The sequence below is a fragment of the Scyliorhinus canicula genome, chromosome 3, assembly GCF_902713615.1.
Source record: "Scyliorhinus canicula chromosome 3, sScyCan1.1, whole genome shotgun sequence".
Classification (NCBI taxonomy): domain Eukaryota; kingdom Metazoa; phylum Chordata; class Chondrichthyes; order Carcharhiniformes; family Scyliorhinidae; genus Scyliorhinus; species Scyliorhinus canicula.
In genome coordinates this window covers 273,210,299-273,228,953 of record NC_052148.1, presented here as the reverse complement: position 1 = coordinate 273,228,953, position 18,655 = coordinate 273,210,299, and the positions used below count along the sequence as shown (strand labels likewise).

The following is an 18,655-nucleotide window of genomic DNA, read 5'->3' as shown; positions in this document are numbered from 1 at the left end:
GCAAACATTGAAGGGAAAGCTAAATAACATGCGAGGGGATAAAGGAATATGCAATTTTGGTAAGATGAATTAAGATGAAGGAGACTCAAACACTTATGTAGACCTGTTGGGTTCAGTGGACTGTTCCTATGCTGTAAAATTCTGAAAATACCACTGAATAAATGCCAGATTTTCAGTTCGCCACCAACAATACAATCACTGCTTCTGGGAGGATGTTCTGGGTGGCAGATCTGTTCTCGCATGCAATCTGATCCACAGCGTAAACCAGAAGCCAGTGAGAAGTGTTATATTCAAAAGGATAAAATGCCAAACAGTTTGTACCAGTTTCCCAATCATTGACTCCTTTTCAGCCAGCTGTCCTTCCAATGCGACATGCTGCTTCTTCAGCTTTTCGATCTCTTCTCGTAACCTTCCAATTTCCTCTGCGTCAGCCTTGGGCTGGATGCCATTGATCTGTGCTGCCTCGTTGTGAATGTGATGCTGGCTCTCTAGGGGTTTACCTAAGAGAGAAAATTAACTAGTGACTGCCCGAACTTGTAATAATCAAAGCAAGGTCTGCAATGTCGCCCTGCAACACAACTTGATGTATGGGTACCATGTTGACAGTGAAATGTAGAAGAACAAAATGTAATTTGGTAAGGGAGGTCAGCAGTTGAGCTTCGCAATGCGTTAAGAACTGAAACATTCCAACTGCCCTTTGAAGTTTACAGATGGCCTCATTTTTATTCACACTTTTTTCTTTCTCCTGCACCAGTTAAGCCTCTAAGAATCGACTTCGACATGCATGTTGTTTGGATATGGAGAGGCAGCTCCATTGCAGTCTGCATGTCAGGTGGTTGGCTTTCTTATCACTAATGCTCAACTTGAAAATGTGTATGAAGACATAAAAAAAGTCAAGAAAAAAAATATTGCAGCACAAAAATGCAGAAAATAATACAACTCCTCGAAGATAAAATATTCCTACTGAATGGTCAGGTAATCCTGAAAGCAACTCTTTCTTTGGAGGGGAGGGAAGGTATGGCAATTTAACCAGCTTGTTGTTTCCAAATGGTGAAAGATCTAGTTCCCAGGACATTTATTTTCTGGGACAATTATTTACACAATAAAAAGTGGTTTCAAAATGTACCCTTAATTATCAGCAATTGCAAAAACAAAACATAATTGTGGAATCTCCATAACGTCGTTAATTCTGTCCAAAAAGAATCATACTTTATGTCTGTTGATTAGCAAGCATTCCATGTGCTTATAATTCAGACAAATCCAAAAAGGAGTTATGAATATGGTTAGAATGGATAAACTGTTTGTTTTTTTTCCAAAGTGCTTTGTAGCCAAGAAGGTGTGGGGAGGGGGGGGGGGGGGGGGGGGGGGGGGGGGAGAGGGGAGGAGGAGAAGAGAGAGAGAGAGAGGAGAGAGAGAGAGAGAGGGATAGAGAGAGAGAGGAGGGATAGAGAGAGAGAGAGGGATAGAGAGAGAGAGAGAGAGAGAGAGAGAGAGAGAGGGATAGAGAGGGATAGAGAGAGAGGGAGAGAGAGAGAGAGAGAGAGGAGGAGGAGGAGGAGGAGGAGGAGGAGGAGGAGGAGGAGGAGGAGGAGGAGGAGGAGGAGGAGGAGGAGGAGAGAGAGCGCAAGTCACATCGTAATTGTCCCCATGTGTTCCTGAAAATCTGCTTTTCGCACATCTGCGTAAGCCATGGCTATTAGAGAGAGAAAAGGAGGTGGGATTGTCTCACCCCGTATCATACCTTGTACTTTGAGAAGATTGTACTGGTCCCGTAATTGCTGAATCTGGGACGTCTGCTGCGTTATCGTTGTTTGACTCTGCTCATTCTGATTAGTTAAGGCAGTTACTTGTTTCTTCAATTCATTCAGCTGCATATCCTGTAATGAAAGGTGATGGTCAAATGTTATTATATTTACATCTATCTACCATAGAATCATCACATTATACAACACCAAAGGCTGTTCAGCCCACCATGTCTGGCCAGCCCTTTGGCAGAGATACCTACAAGCCCCACTTGCCCTGCTCTTTCCCCATAATCAAGCAAATGTTTTCCCTTCCAAGTATTTGTCCAATTTCTTTTGTAAGTTATTGGTACATCTGCTTCCCCCGCAATTTCAAGCAGTGCATTTGAAATCTTAACCACTCACTGCCTGAGAGCGGCACGGTGACGCAGTGTTTAGCACTACTGCCTCACAGCATCAAGGGCCATGCCCCTGTCCATGTGGACACTGAAAACTACGATGTGGAGATGCCGGCGTTAGACTGGGGTGAGCACAGTAAGAAGTCTTACAACACCAGGTTAAAGTCCAACAGGTTTGTTTCAAACACTAGCTTCCGGAGCGCTGCTCCTTCCTCAGGTGAGTGTTTGAAACAAACCTGTTGGACTTTAACTTGGTGTTGTATGACTACTTACTGAAAACTACTGCATAGGAAAAATATTCTAGCTTCACATCCCTACGAAAGCTGTCAATGTCTTCATGAAGTATTCCATCCTAGACCACCTGCAAGCAACTGAATCTTTGAAGAGCTGCCAAAAGGCACAATATTCCATACTGTCTCCCTGTTGGAGGCAGTGGCACAGTGGTATTGTGAATGCTCCGGGGACTTGGGTTGGAATTCCAGATGGTGGAATTTTCATTCCAGGTTTTTATTGATTAAATTCAAACATGACCATTGTTGTAAAAACTTTCTGGTTCACAAACTCCTTTAGGCAAGGAAATCTGCTGTCCTTGCCTGATCTGGCTACAACGGCAACCCTGCAAACCTCTCCTCCATAACATATAGCTTGTTCCAAAATTGGGAGAGCTGTTTCACAGACTAGTCAAGCAGCAGACGTATAGTCATACTCACAGAATTATACTTTGCAGGTAATGTCCCAGACACCACCATCACCAACCCTGGGTATGCCCTGTCTCACCGGCAGGACAGACCCAGCAGAAACATGTGGCATTAGTACTGTGGGATAGATTTTGAACAGATCTAGCAATTCAGGGCGGGGCATCACTTTAGCCCTATGCACTTATCAGTAGCAGCAGAACTGTATTCACCCACAATCTTTAACTTCGTGGCCTGGCCTATCCCTCATTCTACCATTGGGAGGACGGTAGCACAGTAGGTAGCACTGTTGCTTCACAGCTCCAGGGTCCCAGGTTCGATTCCCGGCTTGGGTCTGTGCGGAGTCTGCACGTTCTCCCAGTGTCTGCGTGGGTTTCCTCCGGGTGCCCCGGTTTCCTCCCACAAGTCCCGAAGGACATGCCTGTTGGGTAATTTGGACATTCTGAATTCTCCCTCCGTGTACCCGAACAGGCGCCGGAATGTGGCGACTAGGGGATTTTCACAGTAACTTCATTGCAGTGTTAATGTAAGCCTACTTGTGACAATAAAGATTACCACCACCAACCCTGGTTCAATAAAGATTGCAGGACAGCATGCCAGGAGAAGCACCAGGCATACCTAACAATGAGGTGTTAACCTGCTGAAGCTACAACAGACGACTACTTGTGTGCCAAACAGCATAAGCAGCAAGTGATAGACGGAGCTAAGCGATCCCATAAACCAACAGATCAGATTCAAGCTCTGCAGTCCTGAAACACCCTGCCATCGGTGGTGGTGGTCAATTAAACAACTCTCTGGAGGAGAACCCGCGACAAATATTCTCATGCTCAATGATGGGAGGGCCCAGCACATCAGTACAAAAGAGGAAGCTGAAGCATTTGTAACAATCCACCCCGGCGTCCTCTGGAGGTCCCCAGCATCACAAATGCCAGTCTTCATCCAATTTGATACACTCCACATGATATCAAGACATAACTGAAGGCACTGGATACTGCAACGGTTATGGACCCTGACAATATTCAAACAATAATACCAAGACCCATGCTCCAGCCAAGCTGTTCAAGTTCAGCTGCAACATTGGCATTTAACCAGGAAGCTGGAAAATTGCTTAGTTGTGTACTGTACACCAGAAACAGGATAAATCTAATTCAGCCAATTACCACCCACTCAGTCTACTCAATCATCAGTAACGTGATGGAAGGAGGCATCAACAGTGCTATCAAGCGGCACTTACTCAGCAATAACCTGCTCACTGACACTCAGTTTGGGTCCTCCAGGGTCACTCAGCTCCTGACCTCATTACAGTCTTGGTTCAAATCTGGTTGTAAGAGCTGATCTCCAGGTGAGGAGAGGGTGACTTCCCTTGACACCAAGGCAGCATTTGACAGAGTGTGGCATCAAGGAGCTCAAACAAAACTGAAATCAATGGAAATCAGAAGGAAAACTCATCACTGGTTGCAGTTATACCTTGCACAAAGGAAGATGGCAGCAGTTGTTGTCGGTAAAGCAGCTCAGTTCCAGGACATCACTGCAGTAAATCTTCAAGATAATTTTCTAGGTCCAACCATCTTCAGCTGCTTCATCAATAACTTTCCTTCCGTCATAATGTCACAATTGTTCGCTGATGTTCAGCACCATTCGCGGCTCCTAAGTCCAAATGTCAGCAAGAACTAACCAATACTCAGGCCTGGATTGACAAGTGGCAAATAACATTCACACCACACATGTGCTAGGCAATGACCATTTTCAGCAAGAGGGAATCTAACCATCGCCCCTCGACATGCAATGTCATTACCATCGATGAATCCCCCACTATCAACATTCTGAGGGTCACCACTGACCAGAAGCTGAACTGGGCCAGCCATATAAATACTGTGGCTACAAGGGCAGGTCAGAGGATAGGAATCCTGCAGCTTACCTCCCGACTCCCCAAAGCCTGCCCACCATCTACAAGGCACAATTAGAATTGTGACGGAATTCCCTCAATCAGTGCACCTCCACCAACATACAGGAAGCTCAACACCATCCAACCTCCACAAACATTCACTCCCTCCACCACCAAAGCACAGTGACAGCCTTGTGTACGATCTACAAAATGCACTGCAGCAACTCACCAAGGCTCCTTAGACAGCATCTTCCAAATCCACAACCTCTACCACCTAGAAGGGCAAGGGCAGCAGATACATGGGAACTCCACCACCCGCAAGTTCCCCTCCAATCCACACACTATCCTGATCTGGAATATATCATCGTTGCTTCACTGTCACTGGGTCAAAATCCTGGAACTCCCTCCCTAACAGCACCGTGGGTGTAAGTACACTGGATGGACTGCGATGGTTCAAGGCAGCTCACCACCTTCTCTAGGACAATTAGGGATGGGCAGCGCGGTAGCATGGTGGTTAGCATAAATGCTTCACAGCTCCAGGGTCCTAGGTTCGATTCCCGGCTGGGTCACTGTCTGTGCGGAGTCTGCACGTCCTCCCCGTGTGTGCGTGGGTTTCCTCCGGGTGCTCCGGTTTCCTCCCACAGTCCAAAGATGTGCGGGTTAGGTGGATTGGCCATGCTAAATTGCCCGTAGTGTCCTAAAAGTAATGTTAAGGGGGGGGGGGGGTTGTTGGGTTACGGGTATCGCGTGGGTTTGAGTAGGGTGATCATGGCTCGGCACAACATCGAGGGCCGAAGGGCCTGTTCTGTGCTGTACTGTTCTATGTTCTATAAGTGCTGGCCTAGCCAGCGACCCTCGCATTCCATGAACAAATAAAAACAAAACCTTTAATTAGTGTTCAACGACAATTGATATCAGTGTAAAGTTATGCTAACCTGTTCGCGGATCAGTTCCTTGTATTGATTCACTATACTGTCATGTTGCTCCAAAGACTTCTTCACTTCCTCTTCCTTCTTCTCATCCTCACTGGATTTTTGGACGGCCTTTGTTATAAGAACTGATTGGGAGCAGAAATTGAAACATTGGTTGAGGGGCAATGGAGAGTGGACAGAGGGTGAGGTGATACATAAAGTGAAAATGCCAAGTTTACCTTCTAATTCTTTAACTAATTTGGTGAACTCATGGTCAAACAGCATTTGCTCTGGGCTGTTGTAGCTGGGCTGGGGTTTCTGGCCAGCCCGCGAGTACAGCTCGTGTTTGCTGACGTAAGCCAACTTCTCAATGAAAATTTCTTTCCCGATTCTCTTCTCTATTAGTTGTTTTAGCTTTTCCCTGTATGAAGAGAGGAATAAGTTGAACTTCTTAAGTAGTTAATACAGTGAAGACCACTTATTAAAATAACCAGATTGTCATTCTGAGGAGGTGGTTGTGACTTCATCCCTGATTGGGGCAATCCAGTCACACGTGGTTGGGAAGCCACAAGCTGATTTTATGGTCATCAAGCTGTTAACTGGCTCATGGCAAGACTGTTGCTGCCAGACAATCAGATGGTTGGCAACTGTCTGGTCCCAGCAGCGTCACTGGGAGTGGTGGCCACTGCTGGGACTACGGGCAGTTCCCAACAAAGAGCAGCCATGTAGCTGGATATCAAGGGAATGAATCCAGGGTTTCGCTCAGGCCAGACTGGCAGGCCCGGATGAGAAGGGTTGGTGGCTAGGTTCTGCAGGGTGGAGGGTTCCACAGAGGGCCGAAGTAGGAGGCACCCCATCCTCAGCCTGCAACAAGGCCATCAGATTGCCACACAAGCTGGGCCCCCTTCGCAGGAGGCAGTTTTCAAGTAACCATTAATTAGCTACTAAAGGCACTCAGTTGGCCCAAGGGCGAGCAGGACACATGTTGTAATGTCTCCCCAGTCTGCCAGACCACACTTGGGCTGGTTTTAAATAATGGAAACTAGACATGGCTGCTTTGGCTTTGATACTGGAATTATAAGGGATGGAGAAGATACCAGAAGTATCAAATGACGAAAGTTGCCCCACCACCATTAGACATTGCCCCAGCAACAGTATTGGAGACCGGGAGGTGTTTTTCAGGAAGCTCTTCTGAAGCTAGCAACAACTTGTCACTATTAATACTATGAAGATGAAGACAATGAAGATTATCAGTAACACAGAAAGGCCAGTTTCTCAGGGGATCTCTGGGATACATCAGCTTTCTCAATCAACTGAAATCACCAATAGTTCAGGGTTCAAAACATAATGCAATCAGCAAGCCTGCTGAGGCTTTATGGTTTCATTCCAACATCTGGATCTTGGGGGTTATTAACATGAATTATAAACTAATCTACAAGATAGGCAATGCAGGTGGAGCATGTTAACTAGTTGGATAAATCCGCCCTCAAATAATCAAGAAAAATAAGGAAGATATGGCCAAATACATATTAGTGCTGCATTAGACACTCGTCAGCAAATAAATAATACCGAGACAGAGAGAAAACAGAAATTTGGGAATGCAGTTTGGGGTGGTGGGGCAACTTGGGGGTAGCCCAACTCAGGATTCTTATCAGAACACATTTCTTGCTTTCTCAGGTGTCCAACCAACCCCATTCTTTGGATTAAATAATTCCCAGCAAAATGAAATCAAAGAAGTTTTCAACATTAGCTCCATTTGAAAACAATTCCAAACTGGACACCTCTTTCAGGTGGTAAAACTTTGCTCCAATTTTTTTTAAAAACCTGTTCCACATAGGGTGTTTGCAACTAATCATATTCCTTGGACTTGTTCTGCACTCAAGGATTGTGGAATCACTTACTTAGTGTAGTTCTCCAGCGTGTTCTCGTTGTAGTAGATACAGATGCCCAACAGAAGGGCACAAAGACCTTGCATGAGTTGTTCCTCTTCCCCAAGGTTCTCCGATATCTGTGCAGTTAACTGAAGAATGCCGTCAAGGCCAATCTTAAAACCAGCAACTTGGAAATAAAGTGGTTAGAAAAGTAAAAATGCAGTGCTTATTCAGTAAGTATTTCTCTTCAGCAATTATGTCGGAAATATATTTAGAATTCTATTTTCCAATTAAAGATCTTTATTGCCATTTATTTTTAATGTGCATCACAACATTTTTCTACTAAATGAGATATGAAAAACACAAACAAAGCAACGAGAAAAATATGGCCAAAGGAATATGAATATGATTCTGAGATAAAATGGTACAAGGTCAAAATAAAACTGAAATACACAAAGAAATCATCCTCGCTGGAACACATACCCCCTCCTATACAAAAATACAATGTTAAAGTAACAGTTACGCAAACTGGCATGCATACAGCTAGATTCAGTGCACAGCTGAAGGGAACTGTCCTTCCATTACTAGTCCACTCATCTATACTTCTTGTGATGAATGTAGGAATTTCAGATATGTATGTTATAAGCATTTGGTGAAGTATGGCTTAAAAGCCTGGGTTAGAGTGTGTTTGACTGCTGAAATCATGTTTTAAAAGAGTCTTGGTTTGAAAGACAAGAATATCTCAAAGAATATCCCTCAGTATTCCTCTGTGCCACTGATATTTAAGGTGGATTGAGAGCCAAGATGGTTTATTTTCTTGTTTAGGAGCCAAAGGTGCAATTAACCATCGTAAAAAGCTTGGGCTAACGCAATTTTGTTTTGATTAAGGGATTCCCTGGAGGTTGATTTACTTTCAACTTGGTGAGATGATGTCACTGCTAGGTGGAGCTACGGCATCAGTATTTGTGAGAAAACATTTTCAGTTCAGTTCTGTTCTGTTCGGGGACCGCAAGTCAGTCTTTGCTCTCTGCAGTTCAGTTAAAGAGATTAACAGAGTTTAAAGCAGTGCAGACTAGGCGGAGGACAAGGGGAGCTGCAACAAGCCAGTTGAAACAACCTTTGAAGACATACAGACAGAATTTTTGACACGAGTCAGATCTTTTCAGTAAAGCTGTGACAAAAGATCTCTTTCTCAAAGAATATCTCTAAGTATTCCTCTGTGCCGTTGGTATTTAAGGTAGATTGAGCGCAGAGATGGTTTATTTTCTTGTTGTTTAAGTGGGAATAAAGATACCAATTAGGGTGTTGCATTCACTGTATCGAGTACTATTGTTTAATGGGTAATTGTAAGCTATTTGCTGATATGAAGTTAAAAGATTGTAACACTTCTTCAGTAATAGTAATGGGGAGGCAGTGGCACTGGGCTAGTAATCCGGAGGATGATGCTCTGGGGACCCGGGTTCGAATCCCACCATGGCAGATGGTCAATTTGAATTCAATTTTTAAAAGTCTGGAATTAAAGGTCCCGGGATGGCCATGAAACCATTGTTGATTGCTGTAAAAACCCACGTGGTTCACTTACGTCCTTTAGGGAAGGAAATCTGCCGTCCTTACCTGGTCTGGTCTACACGTGACTCCCGACCCACAGCAATGTGGTTGACTCTTAAATGCCCTCAGGGATGGGCAATAAATCCCCCGAACAAATGTTTTAAAAGTTTTGTTTTATTACACCGTATCCCTATTTCTTTGTGCAATCACTTTTGGAGCCATGTATCCTTTCCTCAGTCTTACAAAATTAAAATATTGGGCCAGTATCCTAGCCACTGTTGGGGTCCGGTCTGGGACCATAATACTTATCACCAAGCGTTCAACTGATCATTCCAACTCTTGAAAACAACCCACAAAAGGATACAAAAGGGACATTGGTCTGGTTGTGTAAGAAGTGAGTCACAGCGATTGGGCAGTTGGTCATCCACGTGGACAGCAACATCAACAGGCCAACCCGCGTCTGGACCTTGCTTCCCTGAATTTGAACAGCATAACGTTAGCAATGATACGGCTCTAAATTTCAAGTGAAAGCTTTGAGCTGTTAATTGGGTTTGTCAGACAGTCTGTAATGCAACCAATTATAATATTTAGTGCTGGAGGATAGAGCAAAGCTGTGAAAACAATATTACTGGTCTGGTTAAAGACCCATTAAGACCCATTAATTCTAAACGGTACAAAAGTTAAAGGAAGGATATCTATTGCAGGTTTGGATCTAGTTTTAGATATCTTCTGGATGTACAAGAGCAGTACAGCTCCAACAGTCCTCTATATCCATTTGCCCAGTATCTAAACAGAGTGTAACCCAGGGTTATAACCACAGCTTTCTGATCAGAATCAGAAATTTGTGTTTCCCACACTCCCACCCCTGCGAGCCAACATGGACTGAGAAAGAACTTGGTAATAATATAATAATCGCTTATTGTCACAAGTAGGCTTCGATTAAGTTACTATGAAAAGCCCCTAGTCGCCACATTCCGGCGCCTGTTCGGGAATTGAACCCGCGCTGCTGGTATTACAAGCCATTGTTTAGCGCACTGTGCTAAACCAGCCCAAGTAACATCACCAACAAATTAAGCTGACGTTTCCACAGCAAGTTAAGCCAAGCACCGGTTCACAATCTGGGTTTGCTCGATCAGTACAATTTCCATCACACAATAATACAGGCTAATTATCCAGCCTAATCATTGGACTGTCAGTGGGCCATCTTGCTTGGCAAACAAGTCTTCTGATGCAAGGTTAAGAGTTATTCACTTCCTTCTTTTCCATATTCACATTCAAAGGGGTGGAGAACTTTGGACATCAACACCTGCCCTACAACCAAGCAGCGGGTTGAAGATGTTTACAATTGCTGAGGCAAGTGTCTTTGTTCCACCAAGCCACCTAACATCACAGCTTTGAACGGGTTACTTAACTGGAGATTACTGTTACTTAGCACCTTGGGACATTGCACTATATTATCATAGAATTTACAGTGCAGAAGGAGGCCATTCAGCCCATCGAGTCTGCACCAGCTCTTGGAAAGAGCACCCTACCCCTATCCCCATAACCCAGTAACCCCACCCAACACTAATGGCAATTTTGGACACTAAGGGCAATTTATCATGGCCAATCCACCTAACTTGCACATATTTGGACTGAGAGGGGAAACCGGAGCACCCGGAGGAAACCCACGCACACACAGGGAGGATGTGCAGACTCCGCACAGAATCGAACCTGGGACACTGGAGCTGTGAAGCAATTGGGCTAACCACAATGCTACCATGCTGCCCCAACATTTGAAATGAAATGAAAATCGCTTATTGTCACAAGTAGGCTTCAATGAAGTTACTGTGTAAAGCCCCCTAGTCGCCACATTCCAGCGCCTGTTCGGGGAGGCTGTTACGGGAATCAAACCATGCTGCTGGCCTGCCTTGGTCTGCTTTCAAAGCCAGCGATTTAGCCCAGTGTGCTAAACAGCATTAGGAGGGTGGGGTTATATAAATATGTTGTTATTGAGATGAAAGACAGACCCAGCTGCGCAGCACAAAACTCATTCAAAAAGGATGATCCAAGTTGGAATTGGAGATGACGCCCAAAAGAAATGGAGTAAAGGTGAGTAAACACAAGCAGGGTATACAACCCAACCGGTCCATGCCGGTGATGGTACGCACGAGCTTCCTCCCATCATAGTTATCAATCCTTATCAACATTTCCTTCCAATCCTTTGTCCCTCTATTCTTATCCAAATTGTCCTGAAATGCATTCATACTAATCTTGCTCAACCCACTCCCCGTGGTCGTGCATTCCACAGTCTCACCACTCCCTGGAAGTTTCTCCTGAATTCCCTGTTGAGTTTATTATTGGGGTATTTTATATTTAGAACCTTGGGTTTTGGATACCACCACAAGTCCAAATGCTTCTTTTTAATTTGGCCCCATCAAACGTTTCCAAGATCTTAAACGACGTCCATCAGGTCACCCCCACAGTAGGCTCTACCTTAAGGAAAAGACCCTAGCCTGCTAATCCTTCAAACACGTCTTTAAATTCCTGTTTCTGTTCTTTTGATTAGGAAAGTTCATTCTAATGAAATACAACTCAAATTGCTACTGTTCCAAAATCAAGAGCCAACTGACAGCCAGTTGCAAAATTCGGTGAGTCCAAGAACAGATTACAAAACCTTGAATTAGTCAGTTAACACTTATAGGAACACAGGACTCAGGAGCAGGCCATTCTGTCTTTCAAGACTGGGGCGGCACAGTGGTTCGCACTGTTGCCTCACAGCGCCAGAGACCCGGGTACAATTCCGCCTTCGGGTGACAGTCTGTGTGGAGTTTGCACTTTCTCCCCATGTCTATATGGGTTTCCTCCGGGTACTCCAGTTTCCTCTCAAAGTTCAAAGATGTGCAGGTTAGGTGGATTGGCTGCACTAAATTGCCTCTTGGTGGGGTTACAGGGATAGGGCCTAGGTAGGGTGCTCTTTCAGAGGGTCAGGGCAGACCCGATGGGCCAAATGACCTCCTTCTGCACTATTGGAATTCTATCAATTCCAAGACTGCTCTGTCATTTGACAAGATCATGGCTTATCTGAACTCCATTTCGCCATTTGACCCCCATAACCCTTTTAATATGTCTGTCAGAAATCTCCCTAACCCCACCTTGATTATATTCAATGACCCAGCAGCCTCCACTGCTCTCTGGGGAAGGGAATTCCACAGACTAACCACCCTCAACAAAAGAAAATCCCTACCACTATCGTAAAATGGAGTCCTTATTTCATGTAATTGTCAACTCCAACATGAAATTGCATAATGCATTTTTGTACTAAGCACAACGTTTAACTGTTGACATGTTCTACATTTCACTACAAAGATGGCCATCAGCTCCAGGGACAGAGAACGCCTCCACATAAGCCTCAGAAACAGGTGGTGATAGATTATCATATATATTGAGTTCCTTATCAATATCATTTAAGTATGATATAATTGATAGTTTCTCCCCTAATTTGGCACAAGTAAACTGAAATATTTTAAATGGTGAAACATGCGAGGCAACCTGAAAATATAATCAAACCACACTCGTGGCCAAACGCAAGACATGTCCTTTCCCTCACTAATCCTGGCCCATTTTCTCCATGTACACCCAAGTGAGTGAGTTCACCCCATTTCTGTTGATACAAGAGAAATTGCATGGATATAGCATATTATATATAAGAGTACTGATAAGTTTCACTTCCATGTCTGTGAATTTGACTCTTGCGAGGGGCAAAAGTATTCAATTTTGCCAGCAAACATCAGAATCTTTGCCATGCGTCCGTCCAAGAGTTAGCCATTTGTAACCCCCCCCCCCCCGCTAAACAACTGAATTAATAATAGACTGAAATATTTCAAATGCTGGGACTCTGAAATATGGAAATTGCTTCTCTAAGACTGCTTGCGCAGTCTAATCCTGCTGATTGAAAGTCATTTTTTGTGCTAAAACAATGAGCTATTCAATAATTTGTATTCAGCCATGTGAGCAATACAGGAAATTAGGAATTTGAGAAAAAATTAGATCAGATCATTTGAATTAGGCTTTGAATTATAAGCAGACTGTATGTGAAAGTACATTAAGCATATCAGATAAGTTAATGCTCTGTAAATGAGTATTCAAGTACTTGGAGATGTCTGAACTAGTTACAAAAAGAGATGTCTGGAATTATATAAGTTGATGGTCCAGAAGATGAACCCTTTATCTTTCTGACAGATCATCAAATCCAAATTTCATGGCCAGGTTTTGCTGCAGTGCTGATATGACTGACGTTCCAAGTTGTCTGACATACCAGTCTCTATCAATAACTTCCTTCATATTTTCCTGCAATTTATTTTTATTAGGATACACCGCAGGAGAGGACAGCAGTGAAGCAGCATGACCATTTATTCCCAGAGACATGAAAATCCAAGCAGGGAAGCAATTAATATCTTAAAACTGGCTGACATCAATTTGAAGCAGCAACGTTTTGCAGACAGGTGACCATCAAATGACAACCGCAAGCAGCGACACATCTGCCAACCACCACTCCACAGAAGGAAAGACTGTAGCACAAGAAACACGCACCCAAACGCCATTCAGCCACCAAGGATTATTAATAGACAGCAAAACACAAAATGTTGCACCGACACTGGTTACGGTTTTACAAATACAATTGCATACTCAGCCACAGCAATGGGGGAAAATAAGTTAGCTTTAAAAATACCTGCAAAAATGGACTTGAATGGGATGTTAGTGCTGCAAGAATGCTCCATTTTCCAAGTTTATTTGTGTTACACACTTGTGTCAAGTACCGGCATATCAATTATATGACAGGTTGCAGAGTGCTGTTCCCTCCAACTATTCCAACATGCATTAACCTCAAGGACAGTGCCAGTGCAACCCACAACAGCCATGGGGTGAAACTGCCCTGTATGCATCAGATGATGGTCAGTCTGTGCAGGGAGTTGGCAAAAAGCAAACGACTGGAGCTTAGTAACAACTGATATGTTCACATTTAGATTGCAGATATGTGCCTGGAATGAACAAGCAGCACAAACAGAAAGAGAAAAGACCAACATCAAAAATCTACATCATGTTAGTGTCAAGTTGTCGTTATTCAATCGCCATATGGTTTAATCCGAATCCAGGTGAACTGTACACGGGTCTGTTGCATGTTTAAATGGATAATGGTTTTGTCTAGCTGTGCAGGAGTAGGAATTCTCAATTACTCACAAGGATAAGTGAGGCCTATATTGTACAGACATGGGTAATCCAGGTCTCAGCATCAATCGTCTGTACCAGACATGTAGAGGCAGTAGACAGGGTCGTTTGGCATGTCATGCCTTTGAAAGATCTATCCAATTTAGCCCACATTGCAGGTTTTCCTGCACAGCCCCGTGATCCATCATCCAATAACCCTTTTGACACTGGGGGAAAAACCCTCATTTCTTATTGCACACTGCCCCCTTGAGGAAAGGAAGATCAGTGAGAAAGCCAACTCCTCTTTCTTACCAGCTATGCTCGCTCGCAAATGCACAAAAAAAACTCAATGTAAACTCCCATGTTACACAGAGCCCAAACAACCTAAACATAGAACACAGAAACCCAGGACAGTGCTTCAATCACTCAATGCAGTTAGAGAAAACAGCTCAATTCAAGGCAAGAGAAAAGATCCCTGCTGCAACAAGCAAATGGTCTCTGTGCCAAATAACTTACCCGTCTGTTGATCTTATCTCCCTGTAAATCATACAGCAAAAATAAGTAACATAAAAAGAGACTTAAAGTAATCATTTTAATCAATTTTCTCATGTTAAAACTGCCACTTCCAAGATGCACAAGGTCATAACCTCTTTTTATTCCTGAAAGTCGTACAGTGGTGATTGAAGGGTCAAATGTACTATTTCCTGTGAGACTTTGTTTTCCCCACACAGGTTGTCTGACCCCCGTGTATTCCCAACTGTTTCAGCTTTCAGAATTCTCCCGAACAGGCGCCGGAATGTGGCGACTAGGGGCTTTTCACAGTAACTTCATTGAAGCCTACTTGTGACAATAAGCGATTTTCATTCATTCAATAAGCGATTTTCATTTCATTTAATTTCTTCTGATGGCACGGACTCTTTTTCTCTCGACAAAGATTCTGCCCTACCTGCTGAGTATTTCCAGCATTTTTGTTTTTTATTCCACTTTTACATTACTGGCCGGTTTCCGTAGAAAATATAAAGCTGGTTTGCATTCCTGTCGAAATGGCAGCTTATTCAGTGCAGTGCTACTTTGCCAGGCTGCAGACGTTGCCTATCGGGAGGGCTACACAGGGCGATGCAGATCTGGGTGGGACAGTTAGATCCCAGGAGGACTAGCCATTGCCTTCCGGTTTATATCTGTCAATACCTGCAGGCTTGGCAGCAACTGTAAAACTTCTTTTTGAGGGATAATTGCTGCCTCCAACATCAAAACCTTTGAATTGCCATTGGAGCATGGTAAAACTACATAGAGAAGCCAATGGCCTCCTCCGATAGTCCTCCAGACAAGCAAAAAAGAACTGGACAATTGCTTGTACTACACTAAAATTCCTGGATTGAATAGAAGTGCCAGCATACACACAGTACATGTGTGAACTGACTTGGGGCCTTATCGTCTGTGGGAGCTTGCTGTGCACAGATTGGCTGCTACATTTTCGACATTGCAACAATGGCCACAATTCAAGTGACGATGATTCCTGCGATTATGAAAAGTTGATATATAATGTAAGCTTTTTGTTTACAATCACATGGGCCGGTAGGAAAAACTGTCTCTGCCACAGGCTGACTAAAACTCTGACTGCAAAGCTGCAGGTTGTTTGACAGCAGCAGTTAGGAGGGACTGATGACAGAGGAATTGAAATGGTGATAGGGAGAGTTCAATCACATAGGGTTGGGGAGGCAGGGAAGCTTCGCTGGCTGCGGTTAAAAATAGAACCAGTGGACAGACTAATTAAAATCAGTGATTGTGACCATAAGATTTAAGGTAGTTAAGGAAAAGGACAAAGATGGACCAGAAATAAAAGTTTTGAATTGGGGGAAGGCTTATTTTAATAGGAAAAGACAAGATCTGGCCAAAATGAACTGGGAGCAGCTACTTGGAGGAAGATGCACATCATAGCAGTGAGCGTCATTCAGAACGGGAATAGGGAGAGTACAATGACAACTTGTGCCAGCAAAGTTCATGGGTGAGACCAAGAAGTCCAGAGAATCCCGGATGTCAAGGGAAACACAGAATTGGATAGGAAAAAAAAAGGGAGCTTATGTCAGATTGAGCAGGCTGAAAACAGTAGATGCCGGTGAGGAGTATAGAAAGTGCAGGGGGCGGGTACCTAAAAATAAATAAATCAGGAGAGCGAAGAGAGGCCAAGAAAAGACACAGGCGGGGAAAATAAAGGTAAATCCCAACATGTTTTATAAGTATACGAAGGCCCAGAGGGTAACCAGGGAAAGAGTAGGAAACATTAGGGACTAAAGTGGCAACCTGTGCGTGAAAGAGTCTGCATGGGTTTCCTCCCACAATCCAAAGATGTGCGGGTTTGGTGGAAGGGCCATGCTAAATTTCCCCTTAGTGTCCAAAAGGTTAGGTGGGGTTACAGGGATAAGATGGGTCTCGGTAGGGTGTTCCTTCGGGGGCCGCTGCAGACTCGATGGGCTGAATGGTCTCCTTCTGCACTGCGGGGATTCTATGAATAACTACGTTTTGACTAAGATTGAACAGCCTAGGAGTGTAGCAGAAGTGCACATCTAAAGTTCCTGCTGTCTTCTCACTTTCTTATTTCTATTTCTGCAGGACATTCCGCACCAATGTCCACATTTCCCATCCAATTTGCCAAACTGCAATACAATTGCAGGCAGTGGCCAGTGGGTGGCAGCCTGGAGCTGATAGTTCCACCCTCACCGTCAACTGGTTATTGGGAGATTAATTTAGCATTTCTCACTCAGCTGTTTTCCCTGATTTTTTTCTCTCATTTTTGAATGTCTCCGGGCTCCCGGTCCCATCTCTTACTCATGGGTTTCCAGGAACTTTTCACTTTGATGCTAATTACTTTAATATTGATGGACAAACGAAACTGTATCTAGTTAAATAAACCAAACGCCTGTACGGTTGGCTTTACAGAAAACAAGCCAAGTAATTTAACAGGCAATATAAAAGAGTATTTCAGAAACCATTTTACTGGACAGGCTGGTGACATTGTTTAGAAATTGCCTTTAGCTGTAGAATCATTGACTTGGATAGAATGGTGACCCAATCTTGCTTCTGTATTATCCGGCAATTTAGACGGGAAATAAATGGACTCTTTCAAGTCCTGCACAGAACAATGAAAGTTATTCTCCTTCCTTATTTATTTTATATCTAGGGCAGCACGGTGGCCTAGTGGTTAGCACAACCGCCTCACGGCGCTGAGGTCCCAGGTTCGATCCCGGCTCTGGGTCACTGTCCGTGTGGAGTTTGCACATTCTCCCCGTGTCTGCGTGGGTTTCGCCCCCACAACCCAAAAATGTGCAGAGTAGGTGGATTGGCCACGCTAAATTGCCCCTTAATAGAAAAAATAATTGGGTAATCTAAATTTATAAAAAAAAAAAAAAAAAATTATTTTATATCTCAAATATAATTGTTGTCGACACATTTACCACCAGCAATAACTCCAAATTTTACTCCCCAACAAATATATATCACAGGCATACAGAAATTGCCATTTCACAAACCATACACTGCTTTGCTGCACGGATACACAAGTGTTTCCCAGAAAAGAGGGAAACCTCGCTCTCTGGAGTCTTTAGATATAAACCACGGGCCGTGTCATAAACACCAATGTTAAACAAAGCTTCCAATTATAGAATAGTTACTTTTACCCTTTCGGAAATGGATATAGAATTCCTGGAATGCTTAATTGAAGCATAATACACAACTCCAGTATTCCTGCTGAGATTCATAAGAACATAAGAACATAAGAACTAGGAGCAGGAGTAGGCCATCTGGCCCCTCGAGCCTGCTCCGCCATTCAATTAGATCATGGCTGATCTTTTGTGGACTCAGCTCCACTTTCCGGCCCGAACACCATAACCCTTAATCCCTTTATTCTTCAAAAAACTATCTATCTTTACCTTAAAGACATGTAATGAAGGAGCCTCAACTGCTTCACTGGGCAAGGAATTCCATAGATTCACAACCCTTTGGGTGAAGAAGTTCCTCCTAAACTCAGTTCTAAATCTACTTCCCCTTATTTTGAGGCTATGCCCCCTAGTTCTGCTGTCACCCGCCAGTGGAAACAACCTGCCCGCATCTATCCTATCTATTCCCTTCATAATTTTAAATGTTTCTATAAGATCCCCCCTCATCCTTCTAAATTCCAACGAGTACAGTCCCAGTCTACTCAACCTCTCCTCATAATCCAACCCCTTCAGCTCTGGGATTAACCTAGTGAATCTCCTCTGCACACCCTCCAGTGCCAGTACGTCCTTTCTCAAGTAAGGAGACCAAAACTGAACACAATACTCCAGGTGTGGCCGCACTAACACCTTATACAATTGCAACATAACCTCCCTAGTCTTAAACTCCATCCCTCTAGCAATGAAGGACAAAATTCCATTTGCCTT

General features: G+C 43.8%; 1 protein-coding gene across 6 annotated transcripts in view; it reads right to left on the bottom strand.

Moving 5' to 3' along the window:
* The window catches only part of uso1 (USO1 vesicle transport factor), an 83,035-nt gene that overhangs the window by 9,209 nt on the left and 55,171 nt on the right, over nt 1–18,655 (bottom strand). For 3 of the 6 annotated variants that reach the window (XM_038792854.1, XM_038792855.1, XM_038792856.1), the window contains 7 exons: nt 14,754–14,774; nt 9,415–9,525; nt 7,533–7,651; nt 5,871–6,052; nt 5,656–5,777; nt 1,742–1,877; nt 322–500 (listed from right to left, as the gene is read on the bottom strand). In XM_038792854.1, the coding sequence (XP_038648782.1) occupies nt 322–500; nt 1,742–1,877; nt 5,656–5,777; nt 5,871–6,052; nt 7,533–7,651; nt 9,415–9,525; nt 14,754–14,774 (870 nt within the window). The remainder of the gene's footprint in view (nt 1–321; nt 501–1,741; nt 1,878–5,655; nt 5,778–5,870; nt 6,053–7,532; nt 7,652–9,414; nt 9,526–14,753; nt 14,775–18,655) is intronic. The other 3 variants (XM_038792857.1, XM_038792859.1, XM_038792860.1) reach the window with 1 other exon arrangement.